General features: G+C 37.3%; 1 protein-coding gene across 3 annotated transcripts in view; it reads left to right on the plus strand.

The window, feature by feature from the left end:
* The window catches only part of C7H11orf54 (chromosome 7 C11orf54 homolog), an 18,899-nt gene extending 5,651 nt beyond the window's left edge, over window positions 1-13,248 (plus strand). Inside the window, exons 3-9 of one of the 3 annotated variants that reach the window (XM_010595389.3) lie at window positions 1,590-1,688; window positions 5,889-5,962; window positions 6,179-6,280; window positions 7,153-7,329; window positions 8,298-8,447; window positions 10,258-10,374; window positions 11,311-13,246. In XM_010595389.3, coding sequence (XP_010593691.1) covers window positions 1,590-1,688; window positions 5,889-5,962; window positions 6,179-6,280; window positions 7,153-7,329; window positions 8,298-8,447; window positions 10,258-10,374; window positions 11,311-11,484 — 893 coding nt within the window. In that variant the 3' untranslated portion in view covers window positions 11,485-13,246. Of the gene's footprint in view, window positions 1-1,587; window positions 1,689-1,737; window positions 2,615-5,888; window positions 5,963-6,178; window positions 6,281-7,152; window positions 7,330-8,297; window positions 8,448-10,257; window positions 10,375-11,310 lie in introns of those variants that run through there. The other 2 variants (XM_064288825.1, XM_064288826.1) reach the window with 2 other exon arrangements.
* Window positions 13,249-18,106: the final 4,858 nt, after the last annotated feature.

The raw sequence follows: 18,106 nt of genomic DNA on the forward strand, positions 1-18,106 counted from the left end.
ATTCTCATATAGATAAAAGATCTGGTCAAAAAAAATCAAACCCATTGCCATTGAGTCGATTCCAACTCATAGCAACCCTGTAAGACAGAGTAGAACTGCCCCATAGGGTTTCGAAGGAGTAGCTGGTGAATTCAAACTGCGAACCTTTTGGTTAGCAGCCTAGCTCTTAATTACTGTGCCACCAGGGCTCCAAAAGATCTGATATGGAATGTTTATATGGCTAGATTTAGGATAACTTTGTGTTTTTAGAGTGTGTAATTCCAAAACAATAAACCATAATGTCCTTAAACCCAAAATGTCCCCTAAAGTTATCCTAAAACTGAATGGTAGTATAACTAGTAAAAAAAAGTCTGCCTTGAGCATTATGCTCATTTAACAATTATCTATATGGGATCAAATTAACAACAGCAACTTGAAGGATTACATAGGAATCTTACCAGGCAGTGGGTTTATGTTAATAAGGGAGGAACAACTCAGAAAAGGAGGGTGAGAAAGGTTGCACAACTCAAAGAAAGTAATCAGCGTCACTAAATTGTACATACAGAAATTGTTGAATTGGTGTATGTTTTGCTGTGTATATTCTCAACAACAACAAAATAAAATTTAGAAAAGAAGAATAAACAATAATGGCTGGTCCTTCTATCAGAAAATTTTTGTTAAGACTGTTTGTACATAAAGTACATTGTTCTTAGGTTTATAACTTTGAGACACCTGTGCTTATTTTTTTACATTTCTATGGAGGTGTAATGTCTATCGTAAAGTGCACTGATATAAAGTGTACAACTGGATGCATTTTAACATATGTTTATACCCATGTAACCTCCATCCAGATTAAGTGACAGACTATGTCCCGCATCCCAGAAGGCGCCTTTCTGTACCTTGCCGGTTAATATCCTCACCTCCAGAGAGAACCACTATTCCGACTTCTACTAGTTGCCTGTTTTTGAAATACACATAAATGAAGTCATACAGTATATACTATTTGGTATCTGGCTTCTTTTTTCTTTTGCTCAACATTTCTTGATTGTAAGCTTCATTGCAGTTGTTGCATATAATTTATTTTAAAACAGTTTAAATATTTACATTTCAATAGGTCTTTGGAATTCTCTCCCCAAAAGGAAGATAGTCTCTGGCTATGTGTGCAGTCTGTTTCTTTTCAATGATTTATAATCACTATGTTTTTATAAGTTAGAAGGTGCCCTGGTGGCGCAGTGGTTAAGAGCTATGGCTGCTAACCAAAAGGTCAGCAGTTCGAATCCCTCAGACGCTCCTTGGGAACCCTGTGGGGTAGTTCTGCACTGTCCTAGAGGATTACTATGAGTGGGAATCGACTTGATGGCAACAGATTTTGTTGTTCTTTTTTTTTTTTTGTTATAAGATATTAATGTGTCTGTCTTAGTCTATTATACCTTATGATTAATTATGGATCTAATGTCTAAGCATTATTTATTACCATTTTCCCCACCCAATATTTTTGTTAAATGAGTTTAGTTTGGGAGTGTGACACACAAAAAAGTTAGGGAAGATTCGATATGTGGTGGCCAAGTTTTTACCTCATGTTAAATTCCGCTTTTTCTTGTCTTTATTAGTTCTGCAGAAAGGGTTAAAAGATAACTTTGCTGATGTCCAGGTCTCTGTAGTTGATTGCCCTGATTTGACTAAGGAACCATTTACTTTTCCTGCAAAAGGTAAGCAGTTTTTGCAATTAGCTTTTATTTTTCAGTCCCTATCTTTTTTGAAATCAGGTTTATATTTAAGGATTATTTTAAATTATCCACAGAGAAAAGATGTTTTTCCACCTTACAGGCTAAATTATGCTTAATTTCTGTGCTCATTTTTTATCTTATATTGGTCAAACTTAACTTTATACCCTGTGGAAAGAGACTTTGTTTTATGCATTTTTATAATCTTCACAATTTAAACAGATATTCATTATGCTAGAATCCTTGATATCACATGGTGGTGGTGTTTTTATTTGTTCAAGTGTCTGTTACAGGAATTTAATTGTTATGTTTTTATTTATTTATTTAAAATCAGAAGGGATCTTAAGAGCCTTGTATTCGAATCATCAATTTAATACTTATTTGCCAGGTGATGATCTGGCCAATATCTTAAGTGAGAAGGAAGGGAAATTAAATTGGTTGAGTAAATATAATTTTTCAGACAGTGTGATAGACACGTATACTTGATCTGTTAATCAATTTTTATAATAACACTACCAGATTATAGATGAGAAAAGTAAAGCTCAGAGGTTAAGTAAGCCCAACCTGACCTAGTTTGTAATTGAAATTCACATCTAGGTCTGTCTGCTTCCAAAGTCCTATTTGCTTCCAAAGTCCAAGCTTCTTCCATTATACCCTGCTGTGGTGAGGAATTTAGAGATAAACTATCTCAGTGTTCCTTTATTATATAATTGACATCTTTCTTAAAAGCCAATTTGCCATACCTAATAACATGTTTAGTACTTCTCTTCTTCCTCCTAGTTTGTTGTGTAGTGTCTCGAGTCTTCAGAGCTTGCAAGTGGCCATTCAAGGCACAGCAATTGATGTCCATTTGCCTGGAGCAACAGAGGATCAAGGAGAGTCAGGAATAGGAAGAGAAAATAGAACGTTTGGTTAGTTGCCTCTATGAACAACTGCTTCCTTTGCCATGAGACCAGAGGAACTAGATAGTGCCCAGCTACCCTTACTGAACATTTTGATCAAAGATTCTATAGAAAAATCCTGATCAAAAGCGACAAACGCAGAACAGAATTTCAAATTCTCATGGACTCCAGATTTCCTGGAGCCATGGAGGCTGGATGAACCCTTGAAACTACTGCCCTAAGATAATCTTTAAACCAAAAATATCCCCTGAAATGTTCTTAAAACCAAACAGTGGTTTAGCTTAACTAGTAAAGAATGTCTGCCGTGAGCATAATGCTCTTTTAAGATCTATCTATATGGGATCAAATTGCCAGCAACAACTTGAAAAATTAGATAGGACCTTAGAGGGAAGTGAGTTTATGTTAATGGGAAAGGAACAACTCAGAAAAAGGAGGCTGAGAATGGTTGCACAACTCAAAGAATGTAATCAATGTCACTGAATTGTACGTGTAGAAACTTGAATTGGTGTTTTTGCTGTGTATATTCTTAACAATAACATCAAATAAATTATTTAAAGAAAAAAAGCTAATTTGTCATAGAAGCCTTGCACTCTAGTTGTCTCTGCCACATGCTGATTTCATTGCCCTGGGTAAACCACTTAATATATCTGGGCCTCAGTGGGGGATAGGATTAAGTGTTCTTTTTGTGTCTTTCCAGCTTAAACAGTCTTTGATTTAAAGTACGTCTGTAAATTCTATGAGTTTTATGTACCATTTGGAAGTCTAAATTACTTTGACAGCATTTAGCATACTTTTTTTTTATAGCCATGTTTATTCTAAATATAAGAATAATATATAACCTGTTGCCATTGAGTCGATTCCGACTCATAGCAATCATATAGGACAGAGTAACTGCCCCATAGGGTTTCTAAAGAGCGCCTGGTGGATTCTAACTGCCGACCTTTTAGTTTGTAGCCAAACTCTTTAACCACTATGCCATCAGGGCTCCCAAGAATAATATGTACTCCCTGCTAAATAAGTAAATAAGCAAATAAATAAAAAATCATAAAACAGAAAAGTACAAGGAAGAAGGAAAATGGTTACCTTAATTCTTTCATCCAAAGTGTTATACTTTGAAAAACAGTTTTCTATTCAATAACTTGTGAGTATTTAAGTTGTAATACTAAGGAAGCCGGCTATGTATATGTATCATCTTTCATAAACACAGTTAGGCATCTTCTATATGAACTGGTTTTGCTAAGGTCACCAATGTAATCTTGCTATATATTTGAGGCTGACTATTGCTATCTCAGAAACCCTGGTGGTGTAGTGGTTAAGTGCTACGGCCGCTAACCAAAAGGCCGGCAGTTCAAATCCACTAGGCGCTCCTTGTAAACTCTACTCCATCCTGTAGGGTCGATATGAGTCAGAATTGACTTGACGGCAGTGGGTATTGCTATCTTTTGGCACTTGTGCTCTTGGTTCTTTCTCTTCTCCCTGTGGTTCTTTCTTCTCTCCTCTCTTGGTACTTTTCCTGCTTCCTTGATGTTCTTCATCATTTTTCCTTGCTCCTTTCTCTTTCTAATTTTTTAGTATCAATTATTGATGTTTTCCAGAATTCTTTCCTCAGCCTCTTCTTAGTCTGTACACTGTCTCTGGGATTTTCCATCTACTCTTGTGGTTTTAATTACTACCTTGATACAACTTTGTAATCTGTACATCTCACCTAGATACCTCTCTTTCTTACCTATAGATTAGTATTTCCATCTGCTTACAGTACATCTCTACCTGTATATACTAGTGATGACTTGAAGTCAACATGTCTAAAATTTAACTTATTACCTCACCATAGTTTCCTATTCTCCTTTCTTTATTCCTCCTCAATCTCTACAGTCATCGTTATTAGCTTATTGTTTGTGTTTTGCCTAGACTACTGAAATAGCCCCTTAATGGTTTCTCTAAACATCCTTTCCATGTTACTATCACTTACTAGTGTCTTATCCATGAGTAATTTCTGCTAATTGCAAGGAAAACGTTTCCAAAATCCGCAGTTACAAGTGAGGCCTATTAGAATTTTGTACATCTACTCTCTGTATAGCTAAAGAAATAGAACAATCACTGACAGGGATCACAATAGAGGGTTCTGGTCAGAGCTGGAGAAAAATGGAGAACAAAATTCTAACTCACAAAAAAAGACCAGACTTATTGGCCGGACAGAGACTGGAGAAATCCCGAGAGTATGGCCCCTGGACACCCTTTTAGCTTAGTACTGAAGTCACTCCTGAAGTTCACCCTTAAACAAAACTAGACTAAAGGTGCATACCAGCCCAGGGGCAAGGACTAGAAGGCAGGAGGGGACAGGAAAGCTGGTGATTGGGAACCCAAGGTTGAGAAGGGAGAGTGATGACATGTTGTGGTGTTGGTAAACAATGTCACAAAACAATGTGTAGTAATTGTTTAATGAGAAGCTAGTTTTTTCTGTAAAGCTTCATCTAAAGCACAATAAAAAAATAAATAGAGCAGTCATAATTATTTTACTATGTAATATGTTAGTAGAGCCCTGGTGGTGCAGTGGTTAAGAGCTCAGCTACTAACCATAAGGCCGGCAGTTTAAATCTACCAGCTGCTCCTTGGAAACCCTATGGGGCAGTTCTGCTCTGTCCTATAGGGCCGCTCTGAGTCGGAATCTACATGACAGCAACAGGTTGTTATGTTAGTATGAAACTAACAGGACTACCCTTTCTCAAACAAAAGGTGATTATTCTCTACTCTGCATTTAAAAAATAAAAGTGCCTTCTCCCAACCTGTAAATAAAATGTGAAATGTAAATAAAGTTCCTCTCATCTGAAGTTATCTCTAATTAGCCTGTCATTTTCATAAACAATCTTAAGAGTAAGCAACTTTGGCAAGAGGATTTCCCAATATGGATTTTTAAAAGAGCTAATTATATTCTACCAGAGATAAATTAAACAATTTTAGCAAAAAAAGCCACCTAGATTTTAAAAGGAGTATGTCATTACAAATTCTAAAAATCTCATCAAATCCAGACTTTGCCCCAAGTCTAGCCCTTGCTCTATCATCAACTTTCTGTTGGCTTTATGCTACCAGTTATATCAAGTTATGAAGATACTAGAAACACAGGTAGTTAGAATAGGGAGGGGTCCTAGCTGTATACATCTTTCAGCCCCTGCTGTTCGTAAAACTCTATGAGACTGGAGAAGTTGTATACTCTTAATAAATTAGTGTCTTCTGGCATTTATACTTAGATGTTCTTGTGTTTTTAAGATGGCTTATGTTTTTTTAGGCATCTGTGGGAAAACTAGAATTGCAGATGTAGGAGGTGTGCCTTACTTATTGCCTCTTGTAAACCTAAAAAAAGTAAGTGTTGTACTTTTTCTCTTCACATTCGCATGAAGATCATAAATGTTGGGTTGATTCCTCTTATTTATTTGAAGAGCCATTGATCAATGTGGCAAGGAAGTGTTATGGATTCGTAATAAAAAGAAAACCAGAGAATTACTATAAGTTATAATTTATGAGTCCAGGGTCCCACTGTGATCTAATTTAAGTAATATTTCTTGTTCTCTTATATAGGTTTATGATCTGAATAAGATTGCAAAAGAAATCAAGCTGCCTGGAGCTTTCATTTTTGGAGCAGGGGCAGGCCCATTTCAGACTCTTGGGTTCAATGCTGAGGTCAGTGTATATATAATGTAATTATTGATCTGACATTTGGTTTGCCTTTTTCCTTTTACTATCAGAAAGCCTGCTTGACTTGTAAGTGGTTGGTGTCATGTCACATCATTTGATACTGTTTTTATAGCATATTCTACCCTTGGCCCAACTGTCATGGAGCACTAGCCACTATTTACAGAAATTCTCTGATGGCGTAGGTGCAGCCCGAGATGAATCCAAGGTCCCACTGTAGACCCTGGAATGTAAAAGATTTTTATCCTCACACATCAGAGGATTCCTAGCTCCTCTGTAATTCTTTGCTTTTGGTAAAGGGCAGCTTTGGATCAGAAGATGAATAGAATACGTAATGATCTAGTCAGTGCTCTCTTTCAGTCTAGAGAAGTGTGTTGATTATTTGCCAAAGGTACTATATATTATTACACGTGTCAGTACATTTTCAACACAAAAATATTGCATCAGTGTTTCTTGACACTTCATGAATGGAAGAGTGCAGTCAGTCTGCGCATTCACTCAGCCTTTTCAGATGTGACCATTTGTCAGTGATCACACAACTTCTTTTGCAGACACATCATTTGCCTTGTGTTCCAGATAGAAAAAAAGCTTCAAATTTAAAATTAGACATTTTAAGGAAATGTTACAAATGCTGTAGAATCACTAAGAAATTCTGTAAACGTTTTATGTTTTCCAGATTTTTGGTATTTTGTATCTCTGTTTCTTTAACATTTGGTGTCTAAAATTTAATAGTGCATGTTTTATGTTCTCTTATTAGGTCTTGAAATAAAAATGTTTTCAAGTCTGGGATAAAATATTTTGTCACATTTTTAAAGATAATCCCTTTATAGGATTGACAAATTGTTTTATTTACTTTTCAGTTTATGCCAGTTGTTCAAACGGAGAGTGAACACAAACCTCCTGTGAATGGAAGTTACTTTGCCCGTGTTAACCCTGCAGATGGAGGGTGCCTGCTAGAGAAATACAGTGAGAAATATCATGATTTTGGGTGTGCATTAATGGCTAATCTTTTTGCCAGTGAGGGCCAACCTGGCAAGGTGATTGTCCATAATAACACTGTATTTGCTAAATAGTCTCCAGTAGTTAAAACTTTGAAAATTTTATGACTTCAAACATGATTTTCATTAAAAAAAAAATCAAAAGTTGCTTAAGGCAAAGCCCCTTGAATAACCCAGTTATGAAAGATTCAGGGTACTACTGTAAGAGTGAGAGACTTATTTAAAGCTAAGGTTAAAAATAATACTCAGTAAGCAGTTTCTTTTTTCTGCGTAACTAAAAGGTAACAGGATAGTAATTTGAGGAATGAGTTAGTCGCTTAAACTAACCATGCAGCTAAAATAGATGATTCCTACCTATAGGTAGCAAAATAGGTGGTTTGCTTGTTCCTAACAGTTTATACACTGATTCAACTAGACAGGGATGATGGTAGCAGGACATTTTAGCAAGAAAAAAGTAAGGTGAATTAGTGCCTTCCTTCATATTTACTTCATGTTAGCATATAAAAAGATGACTTCATTCTTAGCAGTTGTGAGGGCTCTTGGATATCTTAATAGAGACAGCCACTTCAGCTCCTTTGGAAATGAAGTAGTAAAGGCTAAATAACCTAATAGAGATAACATAGGTTCAGTCAGAATATTGAGGGAAGTCAGAAAATGTAATCATTCCCCCCATAAAAAAAAACCGGAGGTTAATCCCTTAAACCAGAGGATTTTCTATCTGTTTTCACCTTGACACGTGTGGTGAGTGTCTCCAGGGTTAAATGCAGGATTTAGCTGCGATTTTCTCCAGGAAACCATGAGTTAATTATATATGACTGGCATATGTCTGACTGATCAAGACTCACAGAGTATTTGAGACACATCAACTCAGATCTGGGTGCTGTAAACAGACAAGTGAATATTTGTAGGATGGCATTAATTATATGATGTTTCACTTCGGAAGTTTAAAATGCAACATCAAGTGTTGCATTTTAAAACAGTGGTATGTGTATTTATGTTCTCCGTAGGTCATTGAGGTGAAAGCCAAAAGAAGAACTGGAGAACTTAACTTTGTGACTTGTATGAGACAGACTCTTGAAAAACATTACGGAGATAAGCCTGTAGGTATGGGAGGTACTTTCCTCGTTCAGAAGGGGAAGGTGAAAACTCACATTATGGTAAGGCTCTGCATGTGTTGGGGGTGTGTGTGTGTGTGTGTGTGTGTGTGTGTGTATGCGACCACACTTAAGAATTTAGGATTTTTTAATATACTTTGATAATTCTATCTTTGAAGACATCCTGAGTAAAATCCTTTTACTATGAGCCTATTATTTTAAAATTTAGATGACAGACAATACTATAAATCACATTGTGAGATAACATCTAGCTAGAGTTCTTTTTTCATGTTAATATATTAGAACTTTCTTTTCAGTGTGTTTTTAAGAACAAGATAGATGTGAGTATAAGCCCTAGAAACTAAATATTATTTTCAATCCCAGAATCCCAAGCTCAATACATACTAAACTTCACTATTAAGATGGTTGTGCTTTTGGGGAAAGAACTCATTATGAAAAGTTATAATCTAAGGGACTAAATCAGTTTATAAAGCATTAGAGATTGAATACAAAGCCAGACCCAGGGCATTTGGGACTTTTTATTTTATAACTTTTGGTACATGAATGAATGAGCCATAAAAATAACTTCAACTTAATTTCTTTTTCATTTTTTCAGTAAAGCCATAAGATAATGTAGTATTTTAATGCTTTTTCATCTTGATAATTTTAAGTGGCAAGCCAGCGATCCTGTATAGAAAGAGGTAGTATTTGTAAACCTACTTACTTTTCCAAATTATTAGCAAAAGAATTATAGATATATTTATAAATACCAAAGGATTATAGGACCGAATCATAATGTTTTGCACTTCCAGATGAAGCTTATATTTTGTTCTTAACCAAAAAAACCCCAGCTGTCTTCAAAAGTACATAGAAGCACTCCTTTCTTCCTAATTCCTGGGTGTATAGATTTCATTTAGATGAGATTTAAACTTTCTAATTCTTCAGCAATTTATAATTTATAAATTCTTCAGCCTTTAGTAGCTCTTATCAGGAGTGAACAGGAGAGCATTACCATAAATAATGGTGTGTGTGTGCGTGTACTTATTTATTTATGTTTGTAAATGTATTTGAGTTCAAAGGAACCCTGGTAGCACAGTGGTTAAGTGCTTGACTGCTAATCAAAATTCCTGTGGTTTTAACCCACCATCTGCTCTGCGAAAGATGTGGCAGCCTGCTTCCTTAAAGATTACAGCCTTGGAGACCTCATGGGGCAGTTCTACTCTGTCCTTATAGGGTCGCTATGAGCCAGAATCCACCCCATGACAACAGGTTTTTTATTTGAATTCAAGGAACCATAAAAACAGAGGATGACGCAAAGCTTTCCTTCTATCTACTTTTCGTGCCTTGCTTTTTTCTTTCATGTACTGGTAGGAGTAATGAGATTGCAGATTAGGATGGCAACATAGTCACAAGAAAACTGGTAGGCTATGAAAAATAAAAATATATTAGACTCATTCCTTCATCAGTTTTAGTTTGTACACATTGACTATTCTTTGGAAAACTAAAGTACATAACTTCTCTTGATGCCCAAAATAGTCACTAGAATGTCAAAGAGGGCATACATTTTTTTAACTTAATGAAACTGCATATATTTCTAAGTTTTAACTTTCAGTAATATTCAGTGTAGGAACCCTGGTGGCACAGTGGTTAAGCACTCTGCTGCTAACTGAAAGGTTGGCAGTTCTAACCCACCAGCCACCATGAGGGAGAAAGGTGTCCAGTCTGCTTCCATAAATATTACAGCCCTGGAAACCCTATGGGACAGTTCTCTGTCCTATATAAAAAAAATATAGGGTCCCTCAAAGGGTCGGAATTGACTTGATGGCAGTGAGTTAACATTCAGTATATTTACTTAATGATTTTTTTCTTGTAGCCTGCAGAATTTTCTTCCTGCCCATTGAACTCTGAGGAAGACGTGAATAAATGGTTGAATTTTTATGAGATGAAGGCTCCTTTGGTTTGTCTGCCAGTTTTTGTCTCCAGAGACCCAGTAAGTCTGTATTTCCCTTTTATATTGCAGTATACTACAATGATAACGCCTGAGTTTTAGGACTCATGTTTTTATCCTACTTTTTGTGTTGTTTTTTAAGAACTAAGATAATATCTAGAATTATCTTGAAAGTTAGGGGAGCAAGTGACCAGTCACCTATGCTTTAGGTAGAGCAAATTCTACCTTAGAGAAAATGAAGGCACAGGCATTTTAAATGGCACCCAGAGCCATGTTAAGTAGCGAAATCAGAACCGGGATTCAGATCTCCTATCATCTTATCTGGTGTTCATTATATTCTAAGACAATACTACAAGCTTACCCTTAGAGAAAAACAGTGCAGTATAGACCAGTTCAAGGCAAATGTTTCCCAGAATAATGACTGGTCATATCTTTTGATCTAGAAATTATATCCGAGGAATGTATCCTTAACTATTTGCACAGATACGTAAAATGACAATAGTTAACACCATTGTTGTATTAGCAGAAGAATTGGAAATAATCTAATTGTCAACTGGGAAATAGTATATCCATATAGTGAACACCATGTAAGTACGAAAGAATGGGGAAGCTCTTTTATGTTCTAATATGCAAAGACCTCAAAGGTATATTGTTATGGGAAAAAAGCAATATGCAGAAGATTGTGTAGAGTACTACCACTTCAGTAAAAAAGATGAATATTTCTGGGAGGATGGACAAGAAATTCCTTATATTCCTTGCAAGGAAAGGAAGTAAGTCGGGAGGGGAGGAAGCGGAACAAGACATTTTACTGATTTTATCCTTCTTCATCCTTTGAATTTTGAATCATGTGAATGCATTACATATTTAAAAAATAAAATAAACTGTTGTAACATAAATTAAAAAAAGGTCTCTCTCCCCCTTAAAAAATCCTATCCAAAATAATAGGAATTGTAACAGATGCTTTGTCTGTTCTCCTAGGGGTTTGATTTGCGATTGGAGCACACTCATTTTTTCAGTCATCATGGAGAAGGTGGACACTACCATTATGATACTACCCCAGATACCGTGGAGTATCTTGGATATTTCGTACCTGCAGAGTTTCTCTTTCGTATTGATCAACCAAAAGAGACCCATTCATTTGGGCTAGATTAAATCAGCTGACACTCATTTAGAAAAAGAAATAATTAAGGTTTACTTCTTAAATTTAAAATCAGGCTCATTAATTGATACTAATATAAAATCCAATGGAAATGATCTCAGTACTAAACCTCATTTTTTTGGCATTTGAAATGAAGGAGCATATTGAAACTGTGTTCTATATTTTATAAATCTATTTTAGAGAAATCACTGTGAACAAAGATGCATAATTGAGATGTTCTTCATTGTTTTTATTCTATAGTATCAGCAAAATCAGTCATGGTTCACGCCTGTTATGGATTGAATTGTGTCCCCCAAAATGTGTGTTGTAAATCCTAACCTCCGTGCCCCTTGGTTATAATCCCATCTGGGAATGGATTGTCTTTGTTATGTTAATGAGGCAGGGTTAGTGTAGGGTGTATCTTGAGTCAATTTCTTTTGAGATATAAAAGAGATTAAACAAGCAAGCAAGAGAAGCAGAGATGGGGGAAGACACTTGCCAAGCCACATGAAGATTGCCCAGGACCAGAAGCTCAAAGAGATAAGAACTTTCCTCCAGAGCCCACAGAGAAAGCCTTCCCCTACAGTTGGCACCCTGAATTCAGACTTCTAGCCTCTTAAATGGTAGGAAAATAAATTTCTGTTTGTTAAAGCCATCTACTTGTAGTATTTCTGTTACAGCAGCGCTACATAACTAAGACACCACATATGTGAATAAAGCATAATATATTAAAAGCAGAGTTTTCCCCAGAAAATTTATTACCTCCGTTGGCCAAATCTATGGTTACTGTTCCTGGAACTCCTGCCCTTGGTCCATTTCTCTGATATGTTGCTTTTTTATTATTATTTTTTCTTTTAACAATTTTTATTGTGCTTTAAGTGAAAGTTTATAAATCAAGTCAGTCTGTCACATATAACCTTATATACACCTTACTCCATACTCCCACTTACTCTCCCCCTAATGAGTCAGCCCGCTCCCTTCTTCCAGTCTCTCCTTTCGTGACCTTTTTGCCAGTTTCTAACCCTCTCTACCCTCCTATCTCCCCTCCAGACAGGATATGCCAACACAGTCTCAAGTGTCCACCTGATACAAGTAGTCCACTCTTCATCAGTATCTCTCTCCAACCCATTGTCCACTCCCTTCCATGTCTGATGAGTAGTCTTTGGGAATGTTTCCTGTCCTGGGCCAACAGACGGTTTGGGGACCATGACCGCTGGGATTCCTTTAGTCTCAGTCAGACCAGTAAGTCTGGTCTTTTTAAGAGAATTTGGGGTCTGCATCCCACTGTTGTCCTGTTCCCTCAGGGGTTCTCTGTTGTGCTCCCTGTCAGGGCAGTCATCGGTTGTGGCCGGGCACCATCTAGTTCTTTTGGCCTCAGGATGATGTAAGTCTCTGGTTCATGTGGCCCTTTCTGTCTCTTGGGCTCATAGTTATCCTGTGACCTTGGTGTTCTTCATTCTCCTTTGATCCAGGTGAGTTGAGACCAATTGATGCATCTTAGATGGCCGCTTGTTAGCATTTAAGACCCCAGATGCCACATTTCAAAGTGGGATGCAGAATGTTTTCATAATAGAATTATTTTGCCAATTGACATAGAAGTCCCCTTAAGCCATAGTCCCCAAACCCCCACCCTTGCTTCGCTGACCTTTGAAGCATTAAGTTTATCCCAGAAACTTCTTTGCTTTTGGTCCATCCCAGTTGAGCTGACCTTCTGTGTATTGAGTATTGTCCTTCCCTTCACCTAAAGTAGTTCTTATCTACTAACTAATCCGTAAATAACCCTCTCCCACCCTCCCACCCTCCCCACCTCGTAACCACAAAAGTATGTGTTCTTCTCAGTTTATACTATTTCTCAAGATCTTATAGTAGTGGTCTTATACAATATTTGTCCTTTTGCCTCTGACTAATTTCACTTAGCATAATGCCTTCCAGGTTCCTCCATGTTATGATGTTGTTTATCGATGCGTATGTAGTATTCCATTGTGTGAATATACCACAATTTATTTAACCATTCATCCCTTGATGGACACCTTGGTTGCTTTCAGCTTTCTGCTATTGTAAACAGAGCTGCAATAAACATGGGTGTACATATATCTGTTCGTGTAAAGGCTCTTATTCCTCTAGGGTATATTCTGAGGAGTGGGATTTCTGGGTTGTATGGTAGCTCTATTTCTAACTTTTTAAGAAAACGCCAGATAGATTTCCAAAGTACCATTTTACATTCCCACCAGCAGTGTATAAGAGTTCTAATCTCTCCGCAGCCTCTCCAACATTTATTATTTTGTGTTTTTTGGATTAATGCCAGCCTTGTTGGAGTGAGATGGAATCTCAACGTAGTTTTAATTTGCATTTCTCTAATGGCTAATGATCGAGAGCATTTTCTCATGTTTCTGTTAGCTGCCTGAATATCTTCTTTAGTGAAGTGCGTGTTCATATCCTTTGCCCACTTTTTGATTGGGTTGTTTGTCTTTTTGTGGTTGAGTTTTAACAGAATCATATAGATTTTAGAGATCAGGCGCTGGTCAGAGATGTCATAGCTGAAAACTCTTTCCCAGTCTGTAGGTGGTCTTTTTACTCTTTTGGTGAAGTCTTTAGATGAGCATAGGTGTCTGATTCTTAGGAGCTCCCAGTTATCTGGTTTCTCTTCGTCATTTTTGGTAATATTTTGTATTCTGTTTATGCCTTGTATTAGGGCTCCTAACGTCCCTATTTTTTCTTCCATGATCTTTATTGTTTTAGTCTTTATGTTTAGGTGTTTGATCCACTTGGAGTTAGTTTTTGTGCATGGTGTGAGGTATGGGTCCTGTTTCATTTTTTTGCAAATGGATATCCAGTTATGCCAGCACCATTTGTTAAAAAGACTATCTTTTCCCCAATTAACTGACACTGGGCCTTTGTCAAATATCAGCTGCTTATATGTGGATGGATTTACATCTGGGTTCTCAATTCTGTTTCATTGGTCTATGTGCCTGTTGTTGTACCAGTACCAGGCTGTTCTGACTACTGTGGCTGTATAATATGTTCTAAAATCAGGTAGAGTGAGGCCTCCCACTTTCTTCTTCTTTTTCAGTAATGCTTTACTTATCCGGGGCTTCTTTCCCTTCCATATGAAGTTGATTTGTTTCTCCATCACATTAAAAAATGTCATTGGAATTTGGATTGGAAGTGCATTGTATGTATAGATGGCTTTTGGTAGGATAGACATTTTTACTATGTTAAGTCTTCCTATCCATGAGCAAGGTATGTTTTTCCACTTATGTAGGTCCTTTTTAGTTTCTTGCACTAGTACTTTGTAGCTTTCTTTGTATAGGTCTTTTACATCTTTGGTAAGATTTATTCCTAAGTATTTTATCTTCTTGGGGGCTACTGTGAATGGTATTGATTTGGTTATTTCCTCTTCGGTGTTCTTTTTGTTGATGTAGAGGAATCCAAGTGATTTTTGTATGTTTATCTTATAACCTGAGACTCTGCCAAACTCTTCTATTAGTTTCAGTAGTTTTCTGGAGGATTCCTTAGGGTTTTCTGTGTATAAGATCATGTCATCTGCAAATAGAGATAATTTTACTTCCTCCTTGCCAATCCGGATGCCCTTTATTTCTTTGTCTAGCCTAATTGCTCTGGCTAGGACCTCTAGCACAATGTTGAATACCAGCAGTGATAAAGGGCTTCCTTGTCTGGTTCCCTTTCTCAAGGGAAATGCTTTCAGGCTCTCTCCATTTAGAGTGATGTTGGCTGTTGGCTTTGTATAAAAAAATTCAATTCCTATTTTGGTGAGAGTTTTTATCATAAATGGGTGTTGGACTTTGTCAAATGCCTTTTCTGCATCAATTGATAAGATCATGTGGTTTTTGTCTTTTGTTTTATTTATATGGTGGATTACATTAATGGTTTTTCTAATATTAAACCAGCCTTGCATACCTGGTATAAATCCCACTGGGTTGTGGTAGATTATTTTTTGATAAGTTGTTGAATTCTATTGGCTAGAATTTTGTTGAGAATTTTTGCATCTATGTTCATGAGGGATATAGGTCTGTAATTTTCTTTTTTTGTGATGTCTTTACCTGGTTTTGGTATCAGGGATATGGTGGCTTCATAGAATGAGTTAGGTTGTATTCTGTCATTTTCTATGCTTTGAAATACCTTTAGTAGTAGTGGTGTTAACTCTGCTCTCTAAGTTTGGTAGAACTCCGCAGTAAAGCTGTCCGGACCAGGGCTTTTTTTTGTTGTGAGTTTTTTGAGTACCGTTTCAATCTCTTTTTTTTGTTATGGGTCTATTTAGTTGTTCTAGTTCTGATTGTGTTAGTTTAGGTAGGTAATGTTTTTCTAGGAATTCATCTATTTCTTCTAGGTCTGATATGCTGCTTTTAATGAAGCATATTCACTACAGCAAGAAGGGCTGATTTATCCTTTAAATTTAGACTAATGCTTGGGATAGTTGTATTAAAAAAAAAAAAAAGTTGTATTAGCAACCTAATATTTGCCATTGTTGTAGACACCTAAAAGCAGGCTTCCATTTGCTTCTGGTTTCAAAATTCCAGCTTCCTTTTAGGTTATCCATGAAGCCTTCATCAAAGCATAGGTGGCCTATTCTTTCATTAAACAACAATTTACTGAGCATTATCAGTGTGCTAGGCACTGTACCAGGCACTATGGATACAAAAATGAGTAAGACATGATCCCTGCCTCAGAGGAGCTCAGTCTAGTGGGGACACTGACTTGTGAACAAATAATTAAACTAAACTATGACAATTTTTCTTTTTTTTTTAATGATAAGTCAAGCTGCGATATGCAGATGATACAACCTTGCTTGCTGAAAAGTGAAGATTTGAAGCACTTACTGATGAAGATCAAAGACTATGGCCTTCAGTGTGGATTACATGTTAATTTAACATAAAGAAAACAAAATCCTTAGAAGTGGACCAATAAGCAACATCATGATAAACAGAGAAAATACTGATGTTGCCAAGGATTTCATTTTACCGGGATCCATAATCAACACCCAGGGAAGCAGCAGCCAGGAAATCAAAAGACACACTGCATCGGGCAAATCTGCTGCAAAAGACCTCTTTAAAGTGTTAAAAAGCAAAGATGTCACCTTGGGGACTAAAGTGCGCCTGACCCAAGCCATGGTGTTTTCACTTGCATCATATGCATGGGAAAGCTGGACCGTGAATAAGCAAGACTGACGAATTGATGCCTTTGAATTATGGTGTTGGCAAAAAGTTGGAATCTACTCGATGGCAACAGGTCTGGTTGGCAAAGAATATTGAATGTACCATACAAGACCAAACAAATCTGTCTTGAAAGAAGTATAGCCAGAATGCTCCTCAGAAGCGAGGATAATGAGACTTTCTCTCGCTTACTTTGGAGATGTTATCCGGAGGTCAGGAGGGACCAGTCCCTGGAGAAACATCTCATGCCTGGTAAAGTAGAGGTTCATCTAAAAAGAATAAGACCCTTAACAAGATGGACTGACGATGGTCAGTCAACAAGTGGTCCCAACAATGGGCTCAAACATAGCAACAATTGTGAAGATGGCACAAGACCAGCCAGTGTTTTGTGCTGTTGTGCATGGGGTCGCTATGAGTTGGAACTGATTCCATGGCACCTAACAACAACACGATTAAGTCCTATCAGTATTGCCCCATAAATACTGTACATTAGAGGAATCTGTGTATTACAAACACACACACACATACACAAAAGAAATTTACTAAAGAACACGTGCTGGCCAAGATGAAATAAGCCTATAACAACCATTTATTGGATAAAGTACAAAAAAGCAACTCTGAGCACTCATAAAAGACAGAAGGCAAAACTTCAAGAATGAACAATATGGTAATGAGTTTTCTGGTTTTTCTTCCTTTTTATTCTCCTGGATTTGACCCAAAGTGGCCTGAGTCACAAAGGGCATGGACAGCAAAAACTCCCAAGAGAAGGTCCTTTTTTTCTGGCCAGAGAACCAGGGGGCCCCTGAGAGTCACAGAATGTGGAAGTCCCCTTTTTTTTCATTTTTCTCCCGACGCTACACAAAGTCTAGCCCCAGCACGGCCAAAGCTGTACTGCTGCATTGACGGTGTCAGCAGAGCGGTCTAAGACCCCAAGAGAATCACCTAAAAACCCAGAAAATCAGGAAATAGTCTCCTGGTTGTCTCATTTTTCTCTCTCTATTCTCTTCCTGCTGCATCCAAAGGGTAGCCCCAGTTATGTGAAACCGAGTAACATTCGGGGGGTGGGGGGCGGGGGGACTAAAACTGAAAGAAACTAGTCTTTCTAGCCAGAGGAAGCAGGAAAAGGCGTGTGATTCATAATGTATTCCCTTATTAGACTTTTAATGTTTGTCAAGAAACCAAACCAGACCGGTTGCCTTGGAGTGGATTCTGACTCATAGCGACCCTACAGGACAAAGTAGAACTGCCCCGTAGGGTTTCCAGGGAATGCCTGGTGGATTCGAACTGCCAACTTTTTGGCTAACAGCCAAAGTCTTAATCACCATGCCACTAGGATTTCCTTAAAGTCTATAGGTGGTGCAAATGATTAATGCCCTCAGTTGCTAACCAGAAGGGTTTGGCAGTTCGAGTCTATCCAGAGGCACCTTGGAAGAAAGGCCTGGCAAGCTACTGAAAAATCAGCCAG

This window comes from Loxodonta africana, chromosome 7 (assembly GCF_030014295.1).
Source record: "Loxodonta africana isolate mLoxAfr1 chromosome 7, mLoxAfr1.hap2, whole genome shotgun sequence".
NCBI classification, from domain to species: Eukaryota; Metazoa; Chordata; class Mammalia; order Proboscidea; family Elephantidae; genus Loxodonta; species Loxodonta africana.